This window comes from Lepisosteus oculatus, chromosome 1 (assembly GCF_040954835.1).
Source record: "Lepisosteus oculatus isolate fLepOcu1 chromosome 1, fLepOcu1.hap2, whole genome shotgun sequence".
Classification (NCBI taxonomy): Eukaryota; Metazoa; Chordata; class Actinopteri; order Semionotiformes; family Lepisosteidae; genus Lepisosteus; species Lepisosteus oculatus.
In genome coordinates, this window is record NC_090696.1 from 77,668,650 (window position 1) to 77,695,685 (window position 27,036).

A 27,036-nucleotide genomic window follows, 5' to 3' on the forward strand; every position below is an offset into this window, starting at 1 on the left:
TGAAAGCATCAGCCAAGTAAAACATTATTACTTGTCCGAAGTAGACTACAACATGCATAATCAAAAAGCAGGTTTTCTATGCATGGGAAATATTTTTGACATATGATGCTTACAAAGCTGCAAAATCCCGAGCCAGAATTGTCGGAGTTTGTGGTTGTTGATTGTTAGAACTCCACACAATGAAACAACGCAGGTTGTGCTTAGAGTTCGACAACATTGATTTACACATCATACCCCACACTGCTCGCCTCCGAACCTGATTACACCAGTTCGTCAATTATTTGCAGCTCCCTTTGGCTTTGAGTCACATGTGGCATAAGAACCTTTTACTGTGGAGATCTCACACAAAATCACCGAGCCTTGCAAAAAGACAAATTGGTTTTCGGGCCTACCAAGGAAATCGTGGTGGTCCTTGTCTTGAGAAGTCTTGCTCCTTGGTTTGGAAACACATACAGTAGCAGAGCGGTGAGTCTGTTTGCTCAATCAAGTATCTCTCCAGCGCGCTGGCAGTCCTCCCCTGGTTCACAGCTTATGCCTTCATGTCATTGTGCAATAACTCAGCAGCTACATGTTAGAGCTTGTCCAGTGCCTGCCTGATCTTCTGCCCATCACGTCTCGCACTCGGTGTCCTGATGACAGACTTGGGACTTCACTTCCATTGACTGTACGCGCCTGAAAGAAAATCATTACACCGACGCTGGAACAGTTCCTTTTTGCTGTGGTGATGTTTGTATTGACCCGGAAAGGTGTGATACACAAAGGGGCTGCTTTGAAATCAGTAAATCACGGTGAAAAATGAGGCTTCCGGAGCAATTAGTTTTTTTTGGCAAAGGTAATATCATATGCAATGTGTTTATGGGAAAGGAGTTCCTTCTTGTGTCACTGGACCCACAGCAGGAAGGTTGCTGTTTGCTTAAGAACACAACAAAAGCTGCGCAGGTGGTGTGCGTTAAGACATGAGTGATAGAGGGTAGAGTTACTGGGCTGTGAAAGGGCATTCTTTCTTTCTTCTGTTGAAGCAACGGGGAAGTAGAGGCTGATCAAGTCTTTTCCTTGAAAGACTGAACGAGCTCGCAGTTCACTTCTGTAAGACCGGCGAGTCCAGAACATAGATGGACCCCACTGGCCTCAAAACTAAGGTACAATAACTTAATTTTCCCTTGAAAAAATTAACACCAGCCAGAATATTTTAATTGCTTTCCCCCTTGTTGTTTTTTTTCCCTTCTTCTAACAGGATTATGGAAAATTCCATCAAATTGCTGGGAAAGTGAAAACTGTTTGTGCGATAAACCAGGCATTGAAAAGGTGGGTATATTTAACTGAAGAGTGTAGCCTTTTGTATTTCTATATTAAATGAGTTAAAAGGTGAGGGAAATATGTCTTTGTTTTAACTAGTTTTTCTTAAGATTAAATAATATTTTATTTCTAACACCAGGACATAAGAAAAATTCAAAGCAGTGCTGCAGAAGCGCTTAATCGTTCATTCTTCTTGGCAAGAGAAAAGAGAACATCTTTCATAGCATTAATTTGCAAATCAATGATTTCAATAATGCAACGCATTTAATCTCAAAGACTCAGTGATTTATTTATCATTATTTCTCTTGCCTTTAATCATGATTCCTTCAAAGAAAGGGAAAGTCAACACCTGTACAAGGGTTCCTTGTATACCACACATCCTGAAGCAGCTGCTGTTGCAGTTTGGAAGATACAGTATGGATGAATACCAACAGCAGCACTGCACTCAAGAAGAGGCATTTAGTGGTAACTCTGGGTGTAGCCTGCTTGGTCTGAGGGATGATTGGCAATATGGTTGAGGGAATGAGACCCTCCTACAATAAAGGACAGGTCTGCTTGCTGGTGGCGATGGGGTGCTCCCATGACGAGCATGAAGAAATAACAGCCCCCAGGCCTGTGTTGTCATGGAGAGCCTGGAATTAGGGTTCATCTTCCTTGCCGACTTGGAGCCCCAAGTATATCTGAGAGTGGAAAAGGAAACTGCTTTCATTGCAGAAAAAAACCTCCATGCAGTGCAGTTTCCCCCTCAGCAAACAGCAAGAGCCATTGCTTTCAAAATATAAAGATAGTTCCTAATGGTCTTCTTAGGGTTTGAAATGGAAAATGTAAAGATTGAACTGCATGACTCCCATTAATAATACATGCAGTATGAATTCTTTCAAACTTTCCTCTTGTCTTTCCGTCTCAAATGGAAAACGATTAAAATGATACTTTCAAGGTACTTGAAAGTGCTTCTACTATTCAGGCTCGAAGTGGCCGTGACTTTCTTGTGATTCTGACTTGTGTCAGGTACCATAAACAGCATCATTTTGTTTTTATTATTGCACTGTCCACCAAATCAATCCATTGTATTTTTATATAGCACCTTTCAAGAGCACTCTATAGGCACTTTACATACTGTATAATTTAATGATACACCTAAAGAAGTACAGTTAACAGAAAATACAATAGGACCATGCACTCTTTAATTGAGAAATTAAAAGAAAGCAATAGATTACAGTACATTTCAGGCTCAATTTATTAATTTATGGTAACCTGCAAAAAGACTGGTGAAATAGTGTTTGTGCTGTAGTTCTAGTAACTGTCTCAATCACTGACTCATCACCTTTACAGCAGGAGTTGCACATTAACTCAACCTGGGGATGTTTTACTTTGGCTCATTAGATCAATTAGGTCCTTTGTTATGTTAACACTTCTTGTATGAGCCAGGTGATCATGTAGGATCACAGGAGTAAATAAGGGATTGCTAGTAGCTTCTGACGACAGGAAGATTATTTTAAACTTTATTTTAGTCATCTCCCTCACTAGGAATAACAGGCTGAAGATGGATAGACTTTAAACAAATAATTAAGTGTTGCCCTGACGTCTGATGCCTTCTAGTCCTGCTTGTTTGCAGGGACTGTGGAGCTGGCAGTGTGCAGCAGTGGGCTGAAACGCAGCTGATGATGAGAGTGGACCCGGAGAGAGAGCTCCTGTTCAACATCGCAGATTTCACCAGAAAGAGCCCTGTACGTCCTGGGCGGCTCAAGCCAGTTGGTCTCTCAGCTGTATCTGTGTTCGTTCTGACAGCACCGACAAACTCCTCTCTCCCGTGCAGCACGGAGATGGAATACTGCATGTAAATTATTCAACGCAATCTCAGAGAGAGCCAGCACAGTACTGCAGCAGTTAGAATGGCCACCCTGCTGGTCCTGGGTTCCATTCTGGAACTGGGTGTCTGTCTGTTCGATTGCTCTCAGTGCTGCCTCGCTCAAGTGTGGGACATCAATGTTCCAACTGTTAATCTAACAAGAAATAACATGAAGGAGTGGACTCAAGGCAGGGTTCTCTTCCTGCGGCCCACAATTCTTACAAATTTTTACTGTCCGTGAAGGTGCTAAGCACAGCAGTAGTGCAATGCTGACATTGTAAAGAGTCATCTGTGTCACTCTTGAGTTATCTGAAAGAAATGACTTAAAAAGTCCACATCATTTTTTGCAGAACATGATGTGAGACAGGAATGAAACATTGACAGATTTCTCCTTGGCAAGCGTGTTCATGATTGGGCTGTCGTTTTCTTTAAGCTGCATTCCTTTCTCCTGCAGGGGAAACACAGAGACCCTTTAGACAACCTGCTCTCCATCTTCCCTTCACAAAGACAGCCTCACGATGTGCAAGAGGTAAAAATAAACTCTACAGACTAGCACAGGTTCTTAGTGCTGAGCAAAACAAGGACGATGTTTTGTGCAGGAGCACTGCAGTCTCCAGTCTCACTGCAGGTGAAGTTTGTTCGGTATTTCGTATGTTTGTGTTTAACTGAAGCACAAAACCTCATTTGTTCATTTAAACCCTCCGTAAACAGCTTAATATTTACTCATATAATGAGTGGGATATGTACTTAGTCAAGTCAGTAAACATTTGAAGAAAGTGTGGCACATTCACACTGTCAGAGAACTGACACTTGTGTTTAAATGAGCAAATGAAACGCTCTACTGGCAAAGCACGTTTAGAAGTTATGGTTGAAAATGACTAATTTTGTTGTTTCCATTTTGCTATATCTGCACATGACTAATGTTCAATAATATTGTTGCTGTCTTTTTTTGTACTGTTTTGAATTCAGTCATCCTGGGCAGAGACTGCTCTTCGCTTCCAACATTATGACAGCATTGCAAGCCTTAAGAAACCCCCACAGGACTCATAAACCCAAGACAACAGCACAAGAGCGTGCCTTAATGATCACTCTTCTTGTTAGAGCACAGGGCTGCCTGTGTATCGTAAATCATTGCAAACGAAGGGACGTGCTGCCCAGGAGACTGGTGACACTGCAGCATTTGAAATTTGCTGAAGGCGTCTACACTGAGCCTATTAGTAACCTAATATTAGAAGCCCAAAACCTCCTCAGCTTTGAAAGCTTCCCTTGTGTTCAGACACATGAATGGGGCTACTATATGGAGTGTGTTGTCACTGTAAATTGTCTCTTTATGAATGACTTAGTTGAAAGCAGGGAGTTCCCACCTCTGTCCTGGAGGGTCAGATTCCTCTGAGCTTTAGAAATCTCTTTAAATCACTTTAAAACCTTCTCCACTCATGCTCGTAACTAGTTCAATCAAACTTGTAAGAGTTGCGGAGGAATAAAAACCAACTTGACTGACTTTGAGAGTCCCTGCTCTACAGTGACTACCTGCTCCACCCTTTAATTATATTAATTTTGTTGTGTGCCGATTCTTCTGAATAGAAGTTATTGGTGTTTCTAACCGATCGGTTTATCTATTAAATCTATACAAGCACCTAAGAAAGCTTAAAAGTGAGAAATGGCCATTCAGCTCATTTGGCTGGTTAGGTAGTTCGTGGTTAATCGATCCCAGGGTCTCACCCAGCTGCTTCTTGAGGGAAGCCAGGGTATCGGCTTCAACAATGTGGCCGGGCAGTTTCTGTTGCAGTTTCAAATGCAGTTCGACTTCTTTTCCTCTTGTTCCTCGCTGGGCTGTGAGAGTCTGGAAAGAAAGACACAGCCATGTTGTCAAACGCTGGTTTCTTTCAAGAAACATCTGGATGGATCTCATTTGAGACCTGTTTTAGTTTCTAATGATCACATTTTTAGATACATTATATTAACTATACAGAATGTACATAGTCCACACTAGGTGGTCTCTCCAAGTTTAAGGGATGCTTAGTTATAAGAGGTAAGAATAAATATCTGTTATTTTTAAACAGAATTAAAACATTTTTTTTCTTTCCAGATAAAAGCTCTTCTGTGCAAAATCAAAGCGTTTGAAAGATTTCCAGACTGTGTCCAGCATGATATTTGCAAAGCCGCCATATACCAACAGTAAGTCCAACTTACATATTCGATTTTTAGGTAGAAATAATAAGGCCATTAAAAACAAAAGTAGTGTTTATATTCAATTGTATTCTGTAAAATGTAAATGTATAAATCACTGTTCATTGAATGTATCTCTAAAGACGTGTTCCGTGTGTTATTCATGCACCACTCATGTCCATTGATTAGTGTGAGAAGAGAAGCAGTTACCCTTGACAAGTGCTTGGAAACACTTCAAACACACATTACAGTTACTTACTGTAGGTCAACGAGCAACTCAGACTGTCTGTATGGACGTTCAGCTGCATGCTAGACAGTGCGTTTTCCCTCAGTGAAAGGACCTACAGTCTGTAGGCTTTGCTGATTTTCTTGAAAAACAAAAGGTGCTGGTGAGTGTGTTCAGACCGAGAGACCTGGGTTGACTTCCAACATGTCCCTTTGTACTCATCTCTTTTCAAGAATAAAAATGTTCAGTTCCTTTGAACTGTGTGGGGTGGTCCAATAAGACTGGACTGATTCCAGAGCAGTCAAATCCTTTTTTCGGAATGTGGTGACCTAAACTGTACAAACTGTACTCAATGAGCAATGTACAATCTAAAAATCACATCCCTTTTAACTATATATCCTAACATTTTGTTTGCCGTGTTTATTGTTTTGTCACATTGTCTGTAAAATATAAAAGATGTGTAAGTGTCAGTAGTGTTGGTGTTATCTGAATATAGCACTCCAGGTTTATACTTTCTGAAGACTTTGATGTATTACATCACATTACTTGAACTACGGAACTTAAACATGATCCATTACAACATGTTTGTGGGTTCCATTCATCACAGCTATGGCTTCACTGAATGAAATAAGTGATCCAAATAGATTTATAAGTTGGAACACTTGTGGTTGTCCCTTTGCTATAATTATGGGAGGGCTGAGAACCACAAATTAAATCAGCAGAACGATGTGAAGCCAACGAACGCTCTGTGTGGGATATTACAGAGTTGCATGACGAGGGATGGAAGAGAGAAGAGCCTTTCTGGCCCTTCGCTTGTGTTGAGTTTTCAATCTTTCATCCACTCGCTCTGTGGAAGAAGCTGGGCATGAGCACTAACATCATGGCTGGTGGCTTGTTCCACTCCCACAGCCTTCTGCGCACAGAAGCGCCTCCTGCTCTCCGTTTTAAAAGTGCTTTCCTGATGTTTCCACTGGTATCTCCTGTCCCCCGGTTCGCTGTGGCTTCCAAACTCCTTCGTCAAAGCCTTGGAGGATTGGGAGTTTGAGAATCAGCTGCCCTCCTAATCTTCTCTGTTGAAGACTAAGAAGGTTCAGCTGATATGGCCTGTCAGTGCTGGGCACCCCTGTAAGCCCAGGGATGTATCTGTTTGCTCATTTCTGCACTGATGTTTGTAACACAGTAACCAGTAGTGCACACAACATGGTGCCTGACACTTTCTACTTGTAGCTGGAGTTTTGGCTGCGGACGTCCGTTCTAGATGAAGAGAATTAATATCTCCCACACTGTCGACTCTTCCTTTACACACTCATCCTCGATGTCGCTATTTAAGACGGCTTTATAACTGACACTGAAGCTTGGGAAGCTGTAGCACAACTCCTAACGCTGGCTTTTGAGTTCTCTGGAGGTCTGACTCCTGATTCCTCTAGATTGGGCTCCTGGACCTGAAAGCCCTGTTTCAGACACACTGCTGCTCCTTTCCTGTCTCTCTGAACACGGTGTCTCCACTAGTGCTGTACTGGTCTCCTTCGCTCCCTGCTACCTCTGTTTCCATCACTCCAATTATATCATTATCGCCTGCTGATGCAGCAGCTTCTGTTTCTTGAAATGTGTTGCTTATAGTCCTGACATTTGTGTAGAGCCGTCGAATTATCTGCTGCTTTGATATTTGGCTCTGCAGCACCCCCACCCCCTGGCACACAGCTGGTTTTTACTTCTGATAACTGCACATGGGATCGCATACTGGGTGAGCCTTTGGGCTCATACTGTAACTGACAGGCTCTGGGTTCGAGGCCCTGCTGCAGACACAACCCTTGTACCCTCTGTAAGATGACCAGGGGAAGGATCATTTATATTTTGTTTCCCGATGTAGCTCACCTGTGTCTCATTGTTTCGCTGCATAGGCCTTTTCCAACAGTGGGTCAGCTGGTTCTCCTTGGCGGCCATCTTGCTCAGGTCTATATCAAGAATATTAAGTGTTTCGTTCCGGAAATACCGGTTATAAATCACCCTTCCCCTGGTCATCTTACCCTTGAATGAGGCAGTTCCTGTGTATCCTCCTTCCTCTTTTTAAATGGAAAAGTCAGTTTTTTAGATGACTTTAAGCTTTAAATGTCTCTCTTTCTAGATACGAAGCAAACAGGACTGTGTTCAAACAAGGCCAGCGCCCACAGGCCTTCTACTTTGTGCTTTCCGGCAGCCTGCAGGAGAGAGTCTGTCAGGTCTCAAGTCGGGGAATCTCCTCCTTTCAGACAGTGAGGGAATTCAGAGAAGGAGACGTGTTTGGGGTGAGACAATTTTTTCTTTAAATGCGAATTTAAAAAAAACAGAACAGCAAAATCTCAAGGACTCAACAGTAACACGATCCCTGTTGTTCAAGGAAAGCTGTCTTTTGAGGAGATGTTGTCGACAAACAACTGTTTCTTGTCAGACAGAGGTGAAGCTTCTGCTGTTAAATGAGGAGGTACCATACCGTATTTTAACTTTTTAACTGTGGGGGAAAGAGCAAGACATGACATAGATCAACAGCTGAAAGTTGCGCTTCTTCTTTCTGCTTTTCAGCATGGAGTTTACCTTAATTTATTCCTCTTCTGCCAACACACTCTGCCACAGCCCCCCATCTGAACATTTTAAAATACCTCATTCCTGCTGTACTCAGAGAAAACTGAACGGCAGAGAAATTTACAGGGCTGCCTCAGCCTCCTCCTCCGATTTCTGGAAACATTCTGGTAACGAACGCTGCTGATCAGAAGGTGATCGCTAACACCTCCAAATTCCTCATATGTCCAAGCCCATTAACTCACTTCTCCTTGCTGAATTTATACTAATTTGGGATCAAGTGTAAAAATACTCATTTAGAAAAAGAAGTGGACTTACTAAATAACTAAAATTGCTCTGGTGGAGAATAGGATGGGCACAGGGTATATGTTTATTCAGTCAGAGAGGGTCTATGAATTTAAATAATACTTTCATTTAAGTAATTTATTAAAAATCTGTTTCCTGAAATACATTTAAATTCTCTTCTAGGACTTGAGCAACGTTTTCAGAAATTTCCTTCAGGTTCGCTATGATACCATTTTGGAAGAACTGAGGTACCACGTTTTTTTATGTTTCATTCCTGTAGTGAATATTTCCTGTAATGTCGAGGTGCTTTCAGATCAATAAAACCTACTATGTCAGTTACTGCACTCCTAACGTTTGGTTCTTCTCCGTATTTATGGCTACCAGCACACCATGTTTGGAATAATAAGGCATGTCAGCTGGTTCTGAGACATTTGTGTGCTCAGTCATTGAGTTTTCATTGTCGATTACTTGATTTTTAACTCGACATCACTAATACAGGCAGTCACGGTGGTGTGGAGGTATTTTTATTAATTCTATTTGGCTGACACATTTGCAGAGCATTTTAGTAGAGCGATGAGTGGAGCACTTTAGTGCCTCCCTGTGCAGAATTGGAATTCATATCCTTGCAGTTACGGGCTCTAAGCACTTAACAGCTGCTCTATGACCAGAGCTCCAGGTCCTGGGTTCGAGTCCAGCCTAGGGCACCAGTCGGTGTGGTATTGGCATATTCTCTCCGCTGTTATTATGGGTGTTTGTTGGATGCTGGGATTTGCTTCCTTCTCCTTAAATTGATAAAGTATAGATGTCTTTTAATTACCCCTTGAATTCAGGCTTGGTTCCTGGATGGGGAAGATTAATTTATGCCACACACTCCATGGAATGTGTTCTCCATTTTATTCATTTGTGCTCCTTCCGAGATTATGAGTAAAAGACTTTGGCAATTCGAAATAGCCTTTATTGTACACTAGATGGCAGCATTTACCCTGTGTCACTGTATTATACTGATAGCATGAATTTCTGATGCCAAAACTGTCCATGAAGCATGTGCCTGCTCTTTATTGCACCAGTAAATGAATTATTTCCATCATAACTGGTCTGTAATGTGTCATTATCTTAAAAACCGCATTGTCAAATACACTGATGTACCAGAATGTCTAATGTATCGTGAGTTTGCTTTTGAAATCTGAATTAGGACAACTATCCAAGAACCACAAGCAGAAAAAAAAGTCTAAAAATACTATAATTAGCTGTAGTCATTTCCAGAGTAGCAGTGAATTAAACTACTGTATGTATGAATGTTTGTAGACTAAATATTGTTTTTTTTTTTCAAACAGTAATTTGCCCTTATTTTCTTCGTGGTCTGCTGAAAAACTGCTCCTCCTGGCTCAAGGATCTCTGCTGCGATTTTACAGGTTTTTGTGAATTATCATTCTATATCAGCTCCTGCTGTGGGAAAAAAGTTTAACTTTATCAACTCAAATGTATTTTGTGCACATCAGACTGCATTAAGAAGAGAATCTTTATGATATTTGTGATTTGTTTGTTGTCACAAAAAATGTATATTGCAGACTTGAATTTTTAAGCATATAAAGTAAAACTGTAGATTCCACAGAGATGCTGTACTGTTACAGTTATAAAGATGTTTTGTTTCTAACGCATTTATGTGAAAGATTGTGAAAAAATCCCTTGCATTCACATTACAGCACTAAAACTGATTTGCACAAACCAAACAAAGCTAGAATAATAACTATAATACAGTTTTATAACAGCAGCCAAAGCAAACATCAAACATGCCTTAAGTTCTTCACTAAACCCTGCCAGCACAGATACAGAGACACGCAGCTGCTGCGACACTAGTTAATCACAATTTTAAACCCACAGCTCATGTCACAGATCACTACAGTCCAAACAGCAGAGAGGGCTACAGCAAGCACTTCCGTAGATTATATTATCTGTAAGTGCAGATGAAGCTAATGGTATAAAATAACTATTTTAACCACAAAATTGGTTTTAATAAAATTAAGCACTTAATTAGCGAGGCCCCAGAGTGGGGTGGGAGCTACTCAGGGCTGCCAGCGTCCCGTGATGCCAGCAGGAGGGGGAGGAGGGGCGGTCTGGCGTCCCAGAGGGTGAAGGGGGCAGCTTTCTGACATCCAGGACAACCCCCCCCCCCCCCCCCCCGCCTCACCAGTACTGCTCCGTTTGCGTTTCAGATTGTGATTACAGCCTCGCACTTTCACTGCTCGCGAGCACAACACAAAACGTCTCACAACCAAAAAATCAGACTTCCACTAAGCCTGTCTTTGCTGGAGATCCGGAACAGACATCAGGGGGTTCAATTCTGATCTCGCACTTCCGCTCCTCTACGTATTAATACTCATTTGCAGCCAAAAACTCTGATGGCATCTTTTCTAGCCCCTCTCCCTCCACTCCAGCTGCACCCTCGCAGCTGCCTCCCTGCCTCATTCCTCGTGAGTGAGGGGTGTGTGTGACAGAGCTGATCTTCGGTCAGTGTTGTCCTTTCCTCAGTCAGGCGAGTTAACACCAAGTTAATAAGTGAACTATTTCTCTATATCTGTCAGCCCATCTCATCGTTGCTAGAATTTGACCATAATGTTGAGCTACTCGCTATGACATCCATGCAGCTACAATGCATTTTGTGGTGTGCAAAGTTTTAAGCTGGCACTGAAGCTGTACATCCGACTGAGATTTGAAGGATGTGAATTGTTGGACACCAGTGAAAAGAGAGGGCAAGCTTTTATGAGCTTGGCTGCTAGAAGTTAATTGATCTGAACATCTTATCCAGGTGCTTCATGAAGGAGAAAAGTTCAAATGAGCTTGGGAACCTCGCTGCAGTGTGGAGTAATCATAGAAATATCAAGGGCCTGCTCTCTATCAAACAAGATCAGATTTTAGCTTGTTGAGACTATGGGGAGGAACACCCTTCAGACAGGATTCTTCAGGTCCAAACAATTCCAATAGTATCTTCAAGTTCAAATGATTTCAGCAGGATTCTTTAGTTCTGAATGATTCAATCCCCTTCAGAGCTTTCTGTGATACACTGTCCTACAGAACACGCCCCTTCCATGCTTGAAAACCTTCAATGACGTTGTATCACCAGCAATGGTGCTCGTGCTGCAGTCTGGCTCTTGATGTTTTGGTTCTAATGACGTGCAACAGGTAGGTAAACCAGGGAAGAGTGCTTAGGGTTTTAATCCAGGGACTGATTGCACGCACTGTGACCAGAACTCATCCGGTTCTGACATACAGTGCACTGTACGCACTGCATCGCCTGTTAGCGGGGAAGACGTCATGTCCTGTGCAGAGTCTCGCACATCTTTATCTTCCCTGTCCTTTAGCACTTGTTCTCTGAAAATGCGGGTGCTGGGTGCTTTAAAAGGCTCCCCCTGCCAGCCCTCTCCCTCCAGGCCACCGGCACGGTGCTTCTCAAGCAGCTCTGGCTGGTAGCGACACCAGGAGACTCAGCATCTAATTTCAGGGACCGGGGGTCCTGGCACTGTTTTCCCACTGGGAGCCATAGGAGGTAACGAGGTGGCTGGCCCAGCCTCTGTGATTTCCCCCACTCGGGGGGTCCTCCACTGAGCCTAAATTAAACCTAAAGGTCTTCATTGGAGATGTGAGGTTCAAATAATATGTGTGTGTGTGTGCGTGTGTGTGTGTGTGTGTGTCAGGCCCTTGATAATGAAGCAAGCAGTTGGAAAGCTTGGTACTGGGCTGGGAGTCCCCTTGGGTCTGTAATAAATCCAATGTCTTATAACCCACTTCAATGACGTAGCGACAGGAGCGTCCGCAGATCCCAGGGGTGGACTCTCTTGAATCAATTAACACACTGCTGCGATCAGTTTACAGGCACTGTTCGCACCGCAAAGAGAAAAAACATTATTCCAGAGACTAGAGATTTCAAGCTCCAAAACGAGTTTTACTAAAGCTTCTGTTGCTAGAATTATTTTATTGCCCCGTTATTTTCCAAAACCCTCCATGTTGTTTGACGGTGAGATGTTGAACCCTTCACCCTCGGTACACACACACTGAGCTCCGCGGAGCAGGAACAGACATGCAAGTCTGAGTTAGACACAGTACGAACACGAGGTGTCTACTGCTGCTCCGCCCCTCACCAGTCTGTTCTGGAATAAATGTGTTTTTCCAATGTGGTGTCATGGGGCTGGGAAGGAGGAGAAGCTGCAAACCCGTGATCGCCTCTGGGAGTTCAGGCACACCGGCAGATGTGGAGCAAGCTGAGGCACTAGCACTGTGAGCAGCTGTAGAAACGTACAGAGGTGGAATTATCCAGTGGTTAGCCAATGGGGAAGATGCACCTCGTTAATAAAAGAACCTTTTGGTAATCAGGCCCTTAATAACCCGCTATCTCTCAGTACTGCAATAAAAGCATTAATTGCAGTTAAGCATTAATAGTTAATTGCCAAAGTTCATTGCCAATTCCTTGAGGTTACTTTTCATTGTCAAAGCCCAAATTATATCTAAAAAAGGTTACCTTAACCTTCAATTTAGTCATATATCTGAATGATATACGTAACACTGAAAACACAACCCCCCAAAATGAGTCATTTCTGCTACGAATCCACCAGTCTTGAATATTGTAGTGTTTAGAAAAATAATGGTAGTAAAAGTATTTTTTCCTTTTTTCTGAAAGGTCTAGAGAAGCTATTCTTTTCAACAACTCAGCGTCTCCCTTCATGGTCGTTGTCATATCTGTAAGTATTATGTCCCAGGAATATTGCGTCAAGGGTTTTCACACACAACATTAGTTATTTAATCTGGTATAAACATCTGATACTGCTCCAGTGGATCTTGATCATCATGATTGTTATGGATTAACTAGTTTTACATCTTTGTGAAATGCAGGAAATGCTCTGTGTGAATGAAAAAAATACTGTTTTCACCACATCTACAGTAAAATGTTTTTTTTCATTGAACCCATGACTCATGACAATGAACTGCTTCATGAGTCATTTTTTGTAGCTGAATTGTTATTCTATGAATCTAACTCTTCCATCGATAAAAACTGATTTTATAGATCAAGTAAAACAGTATACTGTATGTACTGTACAGCTTGCAGGAAATACTTTGACAGCCTAAGAACATCAGAATATTCAACATGGGAACATTCCCAATAGGTGCAGAGAGCTCTGTTGGGATGTCTAAGTCCTGTTGTCTGGAAATATTGTTGTACAGCAATGAAACGGTTTCAGAGTTATTATGTTTCAAAGAAAAGTGTACGAGGCCATAAAAGGATGTTCAGGCCATAAATCTTACTGAGCCTCAGTGCAGGAAACTGTTACTCTAGCCATCACCAACCAAATACAGTCAGGAGTTCAGGCTGGATAACTGATTTTCCTCGTTCCAGGCTGCTGTAGGACCAATAGCAATTTATTGATCAAACCTCACAAACACACACAATAAGACAGCCGACTCTTACAGATGTCAAGAACTCACATAGACCTACTGCAGAAACATCAATTCCACTACCTTTCTACAAATAGAAAAACTCATATTTTTTTTTATATTTTACAAAAGGTTACATGTTTCAGAAGAATGATATTCCCTCATAGATGTCAATATTTTATCAACAGCATCCAGACTTACATATAAGGTCGTTTTATTTTCATCTCTGGTAAGAGATTTTAAGGTGATTTTAAGGTATTGGAAGCTAACAAAATATCATTACTAAATGAGCCTGATCTGCTAAAAAGTTTTGTCTCCACAAGAGCTACAGGAGTGCAGTTATGACGCATGTAACTGAAATGGCAGGTAGTCACTTCTCACAGAAAGATCAAGCACAGCATCCTTGTGTGCTGTTCAGGTCCTGCACTGTTTGTGGCAAAAGGCAGGACTCGTGTACATCTACTGTACGTCATCAGGAACTGAGTTGCAAACCGGCTTTAACTATTTATTGACAACGAGTACAGGTCTCATCCTCTGGTGCTGGAGCATTGAGCCTCTGCAAGCTCTGAGAGCTGGGAACTTCATTATCCTGTGATACAAAAACGTCGGGAGGCCATTGTTTGTGTCATTGTGGGATTTGTTGGCGAATGGCACGTTCCGAGCCAGGCTGGAGGGCCGTCATGTCACACAGAATAATCCCTTTTTTCAAAGAAAAAGTAGAATTTGAGGCTCTGTTTGAGCACCATCAGCAGTCAACAATTCTGGAGCGAAAGGAACAGATGTCCCAAGTGAGCAGTGCTGAGATAAAACCCGAGCTTTTCTGGAAACCAGGAGAGAACCTGTTTTAGTGTGTCCTGCGATCATTTTGGAACGCCTCGCTTTGATTTCTGATATTATTAACCATTATGAAGTAAAATAAAGTCAATTTTTCAGTTCTTGTGTATAAAGGTACTTCCCTAAACTATGAAACCGTAAAGTGAATCTTGACGTTTGTCTGCTAAACGAAAAGATTTGTTTTTACGCTCTCCAGAGATTTCTTTACAACTTCATATAGTGACATTTGACATACAGTAATAGCCCCTAGCACAGGCTCCTGAAAGCTTTTTGGGTGGAACTATCTGATACACGCGTTGACACATTTCCTGCATGGGAACAGCGTCCGCATGAATTAAATTATTTGGGCACTCGAAAATTAGGAGGGTGTGAAAACTCGCAAATGGAGATGTGTCTCCAGAAATGTACAGCCTGACAGAGACAGAAGTGATAAGGGGATCAGATCAGTCCCTCAGTGTGGCATTAAACTGTGATTCCCAGAAGGGAGAATCACTCTTCATTATCAGTCTCCGTGCATTCTCAGGGTCGCTGTCAGCTGATGACAAATCTGCGAATGCCCAGGAGGCAGCCTGGTGGACAATGTCAGGAGCTCCAGCAGAACCTCATGTGTCCCCTAGAGGAACCCCCACTGCTGCCCCCTGCTGGGGAAATGAGGAGCCACCAAGGAAAGCCTTCTCACAGTAAGCACAGTAAGAAAATCTTACTGACGCCCTACTAAGAGAACTGTTACCCTTCAATGTGTGTGCTGTAACCTGGAGTAAGAAAGTTATGAGAAAGTTTATGAGACCATACTCAGTAATGGTGCAGAGTTAAATCGATGCTGCATTTATTATTGCTAAAGAAAGCTGTATCAAGTTCTTATATGGGGAGAAAAGTCAGTGGTTTTGCAGAATCTACACCAATTTTATAAGCCAAGAGCTTCCGAGAAATCTCAAACCTAACACTCTCTTTGGCACTCGGTTGCATTAACCACATCGCGGGCGCTGACAACAGTAACCCTGCGGACTGGCCTGACCACAGTGACCCTGCACACTGGCCTGACCACAGTAACCCTGCGGACTGGCCTGACCACAGTGACCCTGCTGACTGGCCTGACCACAGTAACCCTACGCACTGGCCTGACCACAGTGACCCTACGCACTGGCCTGACCACAGTGACCCTGCGGACTGGCCTGACCACAGTGACCCTGCAGACTGGCCTGACCACAGTAACCCTACGCACTGGCCTGACCACAGTAACGCTGCGGACTGGCCTGACCACAGTAACCCTGCGGACTGGCCTGACCACAGTGACCCTACGCACTGGCCTGACCACAGTAACCCTGTGGACTGGTCTGACCACAGTGACCCTACACACTGGCCTGACCACAGTGACCCTGCACACTGGCCTGACCACAGTAACCCTACGCACTGGCCTGACCACAGTAACCCTGGGGACTGGCCTGACCACAGTAACCCTACGCACTGGCCTGACCACAGTGACCCTACGCACTGGCCTGACCACAGAGACCCTGCGCACTGGCCTGAAGTGGACCCGCTGTCCGTTCGGCCTGTGCACCTTGCCACTATTTTTTTTAAATCCAATCCAACTTTATTCTTTCAAATCAAGAAAAGCAGAAGAATGAAAACCTGGACAGGCCTGCAGAGGCCAAGAAACAGGCAACGCACAGTTTCCAGGAAGCCTGGCGACCCTGACAAATGCTCAAGCACAGGATCGGTTTCGGCATTCTGTACTTTATAACACACGCGACTCACTCCTGCCGTTTCCCAGGGACAGGCAGTCTGGAGGTTTCCCCAAGCTCTCGATAGGAGCTTTTCATTGTTTATTTTTTTCTGGTGGGTGAAGAAGCCCTGACACGTCTCAGGCTGGTTCCCCAGCTGTATCCGACAGGGTCTCTAGGCTGTCTGGGACACGGAAGATTCACGGCTTGACTTCTTCTCCTGCACTTCCAGGGCCGGTGTCTTCCCTTTGTGTCTTTCGTCCCGAGTCCCAGGGAGGCTCAAGAGACACATACCTGACGAAAGGCAGACCCGTGGTGAGCTCTTCATAGTTCTGCTTTTAGTTTGACCCTATGGATTCGGAGTCTTGAGTTTTAAAATGACAAACCATAATGTTTCCTTACAGTGCAATACAGATTTCATTCCATTACGCAGCGTTAGATGGTACTGGAATAAAATGACTTATTTCCACAACTTTGAATGAACTCCACTTGGTGAGTCCACTACAGATGAAGCAAAAGGTTACACCATTCTGAAAAAAACACTCAGCTAAGCCCTAATAGTTTATATATAAAAACAAACATTTCATTTGATACATTAATCTGTATTACTTACAAGCATTTTTTTTAACAAGAGAAATAAAATTCAAATATTTTTTTTTATTTCAGAGAAATATATTCTAATTTTAAAAACCCAACTCTGGCAGGACATTTAATTGAGGTTTGGATCAGTATATACTGTAAAATACTTTGCTTATACTGCACATTTGTCAGGCTAGTACTTCATAGCGTATTCCCCATGCATTCCGTATCCATCAAATTAATCTGCTTGAAAAATGATTTTATATGTAGAAATCTAATTTTATACTAAGAGAAGACAGCTAATATAAAATGTTTCTTATAATTGATTCGGTAAGACAGGAATTCGAACAAAAGACTTATTCATTTATAAATTTAATGAGACTTTACAGATCAGATGTTTGAATAAGCTGATAGTCAGTGGCCTCAGTGCTATAAAAGATAGCGAAGCCTTAGCATTGGGCTTAATTAATTTAACTTAATTAATTAAATTGTAAATGGCAGACTTCATAACAGACATAAGGTAACATTGTAAATAAACTGTTCTGTTTGCTGTACTCTGGTGAAATTCACCAGTTATAGAAAAGGTTTAGCTGTTAGTTTTTTAAGTAAAATGCCTAAGGCTGCCAATATGTAACTTGTATTATTTCTACACTTTTTGCTCAGTCTCCCAGTGTCTCAAAAAGCTTTAGGTATCTTTCTCAAGATGCTGTGCTAGAGCTGAAGAAGAGGAATTCCTTTAAAAAGCATCGTCCCTCTAGTGTTTCTGGTGCTTTAAATACTGTACGTGCTTTTCTAACATTCCAAAACTTTAGATATTAACACTAACCCATCTTTATTCCTTTAGACTGTTAATATCCTGTGCCCTTGGACTGTGGCATTGAATTTTGAAGCTCAGCTTTTCTTTCTTTAGAAACAGTAAGATGTCTGCGGTTGGAGAGGGCACGCTGAACTTGTGCGTTGAGATGTGTGGAGTGTTGAGGATGCTGCACACGTCATCTCATTCTCTCTCTGTCTCTCGCCAGACAACAGACCTGCACAATCTACTTCCCAAGTCATTTAATCATAGCAGCTGTCTGCTTCTTATTTAAAAAAAAAGAAAAATGATACCAGCGTCCATTAATAGCTACTGTTTTTAATACATTTAATTTGAGAAGTAGACCATGCAGATTTCACGAAGTGTGATCTGTATAGCGAGACACAGATTTCTCAGCAGGTAGAGCAGATTTTGTCAGGGGTTAATGAATAACAGTTAACTCACCCTCTGGTTATACTGTCTACTGTATAGTGCCTGTATAACTCAGTTCCACTAAACATTCACTTTGTTTGACTCAGACGAAGTCCCTGCGATCAAGTGCATTTCATTCAGAAATCAGGAGGACCTGCAGCTATGTTTCAGTGTTTCAGTTTAAACATGTTCTACTAGCTGTCTTCTCCAACAGTGCAGATGCACAGCTTACCTGGGAGTTTTCCTGAGAGAGAACCGCAAGGCAGCTGTTGTCTCCAGGCAAGCACTAGCTGACACCCTGTCACAGTGTTGTTACCAATAAGAGGAATGTTACAACAACCGAAGTGATGTTCCGGTGATGTCAGTAAGTGATCAGCTCAAACCATGGGAAACACCATGAAGACCCCAAAAGCTCAACTAGCTTAGACAAAGGGTCATGTGAAAATCTAGGAATCCCTTCAGATTGTCTGGGCAACGAAGGTCTGATTCAAACAGGGTGCCTGAAAGATGGCAGAGGTATGCACTGTTGTGAGACATGCGGTCTTCAAGGGAGCAGATGAAATCTAACAATAGACTAATGACCCTTCACAAGGAAGAGTGTTCTGGAAAGGTCAGCATTTCAAGGAATGAGGGAGCAAAACAGAGTCAAGAAACACGGAAAGATACCTGATAGCTACAGCGGCAGAAGACAGCTAATCAGGGAAAGGAAGAAGAGCTCTGAGATAAGACAATGAGATTGCTCAAAAATGACTTCCTAATCGCCTCTGGAAATGATGAGGACGTTAATTCCACATCAGATCTCACCCTATCACAGGAAATGGCATCTTTGTGAAGCTGGTACAGAACTGCGGGAAAACTTCCCAGCTGGAAGACTTTCACAGAAGGAAACATCATACGTGCCCACATTGGGCTCTAAACTGTACAGATATCACTGAAGAAGAGTATTAAACATGGGTGAAAAATGTCAGCTTTTGACCAAAACAATGTCCAAGAAGACCATCTGAGAAATTATCTGAAATCAGCAGGGAACCCTCAGCAAGGAGGTGCTAACCTGTGTATGTGTGTGTGTATGGCTTCTTTAAAACAGGAAACAGCTGCTGGCCCTGATGCACTGGTCTCCACATGTGTCTGACGTTAGTCCTCTGAAATGTTATGGGATGAGCTCTCTGGAGATAAAAAAGTTTGCATCCAGCACTCATGCAGTGCTCTGGGTGGCACTTAGGATTAGATGGACAAAAAAGGAGGGATGTGCTTACAAATCATGGTAAGAATGGTCCAGACGTGTGTGGTTCTGACCAGCTGCTGTGCAGGAAGCCGGAGATCCCTGGAGTGGCTGATAGTCGCTAGATCTGAGCCATCAAGGCATGAGCTACTGTAGGCATCGGGCCACTCTACTGCCAGAGCTGTGGGCAGACAGCAGCCATCAACATTTAACGATGGAAACTATTCCAGATAACTCTCCAGATGATTCATAAGGTCCTACATGCCTGTTTTGATCAAACACGAGTAGTGATCAAACTGTTTATTCATGGAGTCAATTGAATTGTGATGGATAAAATGGATTGCACACCATGGGGACGTAAGTGCCTTAGTGTTGGGAATATAAGGCTGTTGTGAATGGAGGCGTAGTTATGAAGCAGAATATATCTTAAATGCATTTCAGAGCCAGCGTTTGGGCATAAAATATATGACAAAAACAGTAAAGATGATCAGTCTTTATTATTTCCTACAAAAAGGGATATGATCTTATGGATTGTATTGTATATGGAGAACAAGTTGTTGTTTAGCCCTTCAGAAAGACTGCAATACAGGGGCCCACGCCTGCTGCAAGTCCTCCGAGAGGGGGCGCTACCGTGTGGCGCGTTCAGCCTGCTGAAATAAATGACACGCGGGTTTTGTGGTTGAACTCTTTGACAGACGGCAGCGGCATTGCTGGGCGGCAGGTCTCTGCGGAGGGCAGTGTGTGACACCGCACACGGGGGTGAGTAACCGCGATGGCCTCCTCTGCACCTCAGACAGGAGTCCTGCCTGGGAGCAGCCCACCGCGCTGGAAGCCACTGGTTTCCCTGGCTGACTCAGGCACACATTTCTTCCGCGGTATGTGAGGAACAAAATGCAAATTGCTCGAATGGTGACCAGTTGCAAAAACGTTTTGGAGAGTTGCTGTTTTTAAAAATGTCAATTTTATGAATGTTAATTCTGTGGTTGTTCGTGATTAAGTTCATTTCCTAGAAGTGAATACTGTATATTGTGGGTTATATTTTCAAATTTGTATTAAAATGTAGTTTATGAATATTTGTTCAAGCTTCATCATCAGATGCCAGTTATGGTTTTTAATCAAAGAGATTTCACATCCATTTTTTTCTTCCCATTTGAAGGTGTAAGTCACCGATACAAATTCTGTGCTTTCCTGTCTAAAAAACTAATTTGAAGTTTTTAAAAGCGGCCTAACCCTGCTTCTCTTAAGAGGAACCTTAATCGATGAAGGAAATTACTCTTAAAATCATAAGTGTGAATTCTATAATAATTATATATTTGAAATGGGGGGCTTTCTTCTGTATCTTTAGCTCATCCAGATGAGAATTACTATAGTATGTCCTTCACCTGTAAAGAAAGGTATCTGGGCAGTTTCCTTTTTGCTTGTCTAAGACAGCACAGGTTGTTCACACAATTTCTTTCATTGAAGACATCACCAGATGTAGGCTGAGCAGCCTACGCCTCTGTTACACTTTAACTGTATTTAAAAATATAGTATAAAGGGGTTTATTTGAAAGTACACTGTATATATATATGACAACAGAAAATAATTAATTTATCTGTAAATAATAAAGTATTTAGTCCATTATTGTTGAATTAAATCTGAATCACTGCAGTGAACAGCACTCTAAAGACCCTGGAAACAATGCAGAATCTAATTTGTGTTTCTCTAATTTCATAAACGGCAGGGTCTGGAAAATCTTTCTTTGGCGTTAAGAAAGAGAATCATTTCAGTTTAGCGCTGCTGCTAGACAATTATTTCAGCCCTTTAATAACATTCTTCGTCTGCACGTGCGCTGCGCAGGCATCGCGCTGCTGTGTGTGATATGATGGGATTGAGGCTGTGACCTGCGACTGCGTTTCTCACCAGAGGGGAGTGTGTTTCCCCTTCCCTGGAGTTTGTTCTGCAGGTAGTCAAAGCTGTGTCTCTCCCCTCCCTGCCTTGGCTCCTGCCTTTCTTGTGGTTTGGCGTCTGGCTCGTATCCATGCTCCTAATCTGCGGGGCCACTGGAGAGCAGCTCGCTGGTGAATTTGTACCCCACACCTTCTCCTTCCACGAGAAGAGGAGGCAGAGAGACCCCGAGGGGTCTGACTAGAGCCGCCGATACCTTCACCAGGAGCGAGCAAGAGGTCCAGCAGACCTGCTCCCTTCCAAGCTAATCTCAGTGAAACTGTGATGGCGAAGGAGGTTATTCCTGATATCGATTCCATGATCGATATCAGGACACATACTGTACTTGACCAGCCTCCCCTACACCAAGAGGACGGCTGACTGTCCATCTAATTCACCCTGGCCGAGCAGGCAGCTCACAGACAGGAGATACAGACCCTGCTACTCATCACCTTCAAACCAGCAGCCAGTCTGGGAGCAGGCCCTGTGACTCCCAGGGGGATCTGTTACTGTCGCTTTAAAAGCACACGTTAAATCTCACCAACAACCTCTCAAAGCCTAAACTATTTATACTTGCAAAATAAAGGACGTGTTAAATCACACCAACAGCTTTTAAAAAAAAACAGAGACACTTGCAGAATAAAATAAAAGCAAAAGGGCTGTATGTAGACCTGCTTCATTCCACATTAATGGCAGGTAATGCAATTTCAACAGTGCTGAAGCCATTGCCAAGCACAGTGAGGCAATGAGCAAAGCTTCCTATAAGATGCAGGTTCTCTGAATAAGCTTAAGAATCCCATAAATACCACATATACAAGATGTGTGATGCTCATGATTTATAGCTACATTAAGGACAGACATCGGTTATGTCGGACAGGTGATAATACAGGCCATTGTCTATGACAGGCCTGCAACATGCCATTGGAATCCAGACGGACCTGCTCCTTAGCTGTGTCTGTGCGAATTTCCCAGGGGATGAAGGTCAGGAGTTTGGGTTCACACAGTGGGAGAGCCTCTTGACCCACATGGCTGAAGAGGAGTGTCAGGGGAGCCGAATCCAGACTCCCGGGGAGCGTGCAGTTTAAGACCCCATGCGGGACGGTAGAATCCGGAAGTGACCGGAGAAGGACATCAGGGAAGACGGGGCGAGGAATGGACAGGATGACGGACAGGGGGGCGGTGAAGACTGTGATCCGGGGAGTGGGGGGGGAGTGCAGGCGAACGAGTCCAAACACGGGAAGCCCGATAAGGGAAAGCAGGGCGCAGCCCAGGGTCCAGGTACCGGAAGATCCCTCCAAGACAAAAACAGGTGAAAACAGGAGCTAGGGAATGGGGACGTGGAACCAGCAACAGGAACACCGAAGTTAAAACCAGAGTAACGAGGCCAGGCGCTCCGAGCCCCGGACTCAGATGGTCAGGACGCCGAGAGGAAGCCGGTGCCGCTGGGTCTCTCCTGGACCCGCTGGTAGGCGGGCTTCTGGGCGTCCATCTCCCAGTGCTGAGCCCTGAACACCGGAGATGCCGGGCTTAAATAATAAGATGGGGACAGGGGACAGGTGCGCATATGACACATAACACAAGGTGGGAGCGCCCTCAAGAGGAGGGATGGCGATGGTGACAAGGAGCATGTGTGTGCATTGGGGAGGATAGATGTACCCAGATATATAAACTGCTGGGTACATTTTCAGGAACTGGGTAAGTTGGGGTTTCCACACTGATGGATTTCTTATTATTACCTCATTAAGCACCATTTTTGCGTTCCTGTATGACCTATGACCTTCCCCGGGTCAAGGAAATAAGGGAATATCGTTAATTCAATGTTTCCACACACGCCAGGTACTCCGAGGAGAGTACGACAACAATATAACTTCACTCCCAGGCAGAAAGGCGATCCAAGTGTTTAGCCCATACTCAGACCCCTGGAGACAATCTCCAGATAGGGCCTCATTATCCCCCTGAGTCAGATATATTCTGAATATGGTGAAACAATGAATCAAGATTAGTAATCCAACACAAGGAACATTTTCTCTGTATCTGGTACTGCGTTGCTAACCTAATGTTTCCTGTTTCGTTACCAGGCAACAGTAAAAGGCATTCAAACTCTCACGTGGGAAGAGCTGAGCAGGCAAGTGCTGACTAGAAATGTGTTTTTTTTAAGTTATGCCATCATTCATGGTGTATAGTGCGGCCCACATCGCCCTATTCCCCATGCATTTTCTTAATTACGTGGAAATGCAAGCATTTCAGCAGAACGCGATTTTGCAACGCATGTCCAAGCTCTCTGGAATGACAGCAGCTTCGATCCATTTGCCGAGAGCCCTCTGCGCACATGTTCTTTATTGTCAAAAACTCTACAGAAGGAGCCTTTTTCCTTCATTAATCGGCACTGGTGGTTTAGCGCAAGACCATGTTCTCCGAGCCCCCGTGTTCAGATGGAAAAATAAAGTTTATTTCATTTCCCCTCTCAGGGCCCACGTTGGCTCAGATTTAATCAAATATTCAAGCCATCCGCAGGTCACCCGTTACAGACCCGGTTACTGTGGGTGGGTTGTGCTGGGTGGGAGAAGGAAGCTAGACACGGGAGCTCTTGTTCCATAAGTTATTTAGTAGATGATGAATGCAGCAGAGACTAATTCAGCTTCCCGGCAAGAAGTAATTGCTGGAGGGAACTTTAAAACCTTTCCTTGAGATTCATCGGGCAGTGCTGTTGTATGAAATAACAATATTGTGGGGGTTTAAATGAGTTCCCGGCCTCAACCAGCATTTTGCTTCAGTTCTGACAAGCAACAGGCCATGGCCAAGTAAAAAGTTGACAAATAATAAGTAACAGAACAGAGTTTCAGTTTGAAAAGTGCCACGACTGGGGTTACTGTTGCACCTCTAAACTGGCAAGTACCTCCTTCTCTGGAGCAAGAAGAATAATAATAATAATCTGCACACTGCACATTATTATGATAGCTGGTATAGGGTCTGAGGGTCTCTGCAGTTTGAGAGTGAACACTTACATTATGCTATTCTACCATGATATTGAGAAGGTGAGGGGAAAGGAGGGTGTTGTATTGAACTATCGTTCAGCACAAACTGGGGCATCGCCATAGAAATAGCGTGCTATACAACAGGGATGCTTCATTGCCTTGGCTAATTACAGAGACCTGCAGGACCTTTCCTGCTAAAGCACTGCTCTTAATAGCGGTGAGCTGTTACACTTTCGTGCTACGCAGGACGTGTGCTGCAAGGGCAGCGCGCTTAGGGGGACATTGGACCCTGCCTGTCAGCGCCGAGCGGCTGTCTGGAGTCAGGAGGTGTGAATGGAGGACACAGCGGAGACCGCGGGGGGTCAGGACGGGGGTGAGAGATAAACACAGGCTCCACATGCAGAGAGACAGCCGCCAGGGCAACTCGTTATCAAAGGAGATGCTCGTCATGGCAATAAACATCAAACTCAGGACCAGGATCCAGATTAGCGCAGAGGATTGTTCCTGCCGTGTAGAATTAGACCCTTTGCTAAAACCTTTAAAATGGCTTTTCTTTACGGTGTTACTGATATAGCAGACATCAGCATTCAGAGTTGAACAGCAGTGGTTGAAAGCATATATAAATAAAGTAAATTTCTATGCATTTCAGTGTGATGAATATTTAAGCAATTGAATGGAAAGACACAGATTTGAGTTTGTAAGAACACCAAAGTGATGCCAAGGGAGTGGTCACACACTTATTCTTTATGAATGTCAAAAACACAGAACCATTTCTCACAGCAGGCATCACTCTTGATGGACATCTAGTGAAGAAACTGATCGAAAATATTACTACTGAGTTGACGTTGGGATCTTTCAAAATATCCCTGTTTCTTCTTAGGTATCATCACGAAATGCACACACGTCATCAGTTTTGTTTCTGAGAATGGGGATTTTGGAGCATGGAGACATCTTGGTGGGTGTGCTTTTTCTCGTAGACCAATGTTATTTTAGCCTTGTGCTTTTGTATACTACAGTACAAAACTTCCATCTTCTGGTATCATGACAGTGAGTTCTTTAAAATGTATAAGGAATTAAATTAGATGAATACCAAGGAAACAAATTAGATATTTTCTATTTTTCAGGTTATAAATTAACTTTTGCAAACTAGGCATAATCAACATATCAAATATGTGTTAGTACACCAGTGTGTGGATGTATTCCACTTTCACTGTAAATAAAACTCCAATCTCATATCCAACATCTCTTGAATGTCGAATTGAGGATCAAAAGAGAATAGTGTTTAGGACATTTGTCTCCATATACTGTAGCCTCCTGTGCAACCTGAACAGAAATAGAATATTTAACCCAACCAACAATGTACAGTACATACTGTACTACATACAGTACATTATCTAATGTCACGGAAGTATTTCAGAATGTTTTCAGCACTAAATCCTGCACATGGTCCCACTTGAGAGATTGTGGCTGCCTGCTTGCGTTCGTGTTGAGCAACAGTGTGTGTGCTGTTCCAGGGCTGGTGGCACCCAGCGCCTGCTTCTGGTAAGGCTCTGTCTCTCCTCTGTTTGCTCAGGTATCTCCCGAATGGCTGGGCAGCGAAAGCAGTTTAAGTCTGAACCTGGTGAGTGACGTCAGTTCTGGTGCACTGGCGTGCGTGTCGTGCACAGTAACAGGCCAGCATGCAGGGGCTTCGCTGGCACATTAGACACACAGAGCTTTTCAAGGGTTGGGAACTACAGCATGGAGGAGTGCAGTAGGTGCTAGTTGCATTGTTTTCACTTACTGCAGCCTTTCTCACCTCATAGTATTGTAGCTGATGGTTGCGGTAGAGAATGTTCAGCTTTTATTGTTGTTTTAAATAGCCCCTGAATGAGTTTTGTCCTACAGCAAATCTCGAGAAGGCTAAATGGAAACAGAAAAATGAGTTCTGCTTTGAATAAAGGTTTTTGATTGTTTGCAATGCAAGTGGAGGAATTTGTCTGTGGATGCTGCCAATTAATACTTCTGCACAAGATTCATGCTTGACTTTAGTTTTGCGGTTCTTTCCCTGCCTCTGTAGATGAGCGAGGGCACGGAGTGCATCTTCATCCCTGTGAAGCTGTTTTTGAAGGGTGCCCCTGCCAGGTCTCTGCACTCAGCCCTGCGGCTGGTAAACAGCTACCCTACAGAGAGCATGATTAGGGAAGGATATGCTGTTCAACAGGCTTGGAGCATCTACAAAGCCAAACTTGTCAGGCACAGGCTACACCACGCTGCAAGGAGCCAATCTGTGTCCGGCAAATGATCAACACTGTTACTGAAATAATCAGATTTCTCATTTTGATTCCCGAGGTTGCCAAGCTTTTAAAGTGTATGAGTTTCACGTGTGTTTTTTAAAGAAAATCACTTCTTGACATAATATTAAAAAAGATCATATGGCCAAAACATGGTATTAACTTTTCGCTTCTTTCTCCTTTGTCTTTATTTTTGTTCCTTTTTTATATGCTGAATATAGTCATTTCTGGGTTACAGCTTTTTTGCTGCTAAGAAATGTGCACCTCTTTTTTGTAACTCTAAATGAACCGCGGAGAAGTAAAACTGTAGAATTAGGGATACAGCTTTGCTACGCATTACTCAAATTAGAATGAAGTATATTTCTCTGATATTGACTCCAGTAATATGGCAGTGCTTTGGAATTATGCATGCTGCTTCAATAGAGACCCACCCTTCTGGTTTGTTTTGTTATGACAATAAACAACCACAGAACTGC

At 43.2% G+C, this 27,036-nt stretch overlaps 1 protein-coding gene across 4 annotated transcripts; it reads left to right on the forward strand.

Moving 5' to 3' along the window:
- Positions 1 to 618: 618 nt before the first annotated feature.
- LOC107077168 (cyclic nucleotide-binding domain-containing protein 2-like) lies at positions 619 to 27,036 on the forward strand. Of its 4 annotated transcripts, none has more exons than XM_069193610.1 (17): positions 839 to 1,139; positions 1,235 to 1,305; positions 2,912 to 3,023; positions 3,600 to 3,674; positions 5,235 to 5,323; positions 7,666 to 7,825; positions 7,918 to 8,001; positions 8,565 to 8,629; positions 9,716 to 9,793; positions 13,054 to 13,114; positions 15,163 to 15,328; positions 16,593 to 16,675; positions 20,082 to 20,145; positions 23,391 to 23,437; positions 25,168 to 25,242; positions 25,861 to 25,908; positions 26,347 to 27,036. In XM_069193610.1, exons 1-17 carry the CDS (start codon positions 1,113 to 1,115, stop codon positions 26,569 to 26,571), a joined length of 1,530 nt encoding a protein of 509 aa, XP_069049711.1. In that variant the 5' UTR covers positions 839 to 1,112; the 3' UTR covers positions 26,572 to 27,036. The 4 variants fall into 4 exon arrangements, with proteins under 4 accessions (XP_069049723.1, XP_069049711.1, XP_069049712.1 ...); XM_069193611.1 differs by having other exon boundaries at positions 15,163 to 15,319; XM_069193622.1 differs by lacking the exons at positions 839 to 1,139; positions 2,912 to 3,023 and adding an exon at positions 619 to 832.

Coding starts and splice junctions, on each gene's coding strand:
- LOC107077168 (XM_069193610.1), top strand. CDS start 1,113: ATGGACCCCACTGGCCTCAAAACTAAG. Junction 1,306..2,911: donor ATAAACCAGGCATTGAAAAG/GTGGGTATATTT, acceptor GCTTGTTTGCAG/GGACTGTGGAGCTGGCAGTG. Junction 23,438..25,167: donor ACGTGGGAAGAGCTGAGCAG/GCAAGTGCTGAC, acceptor GTTTCTTCTTAG/GTATCATCACGAAATGCACA.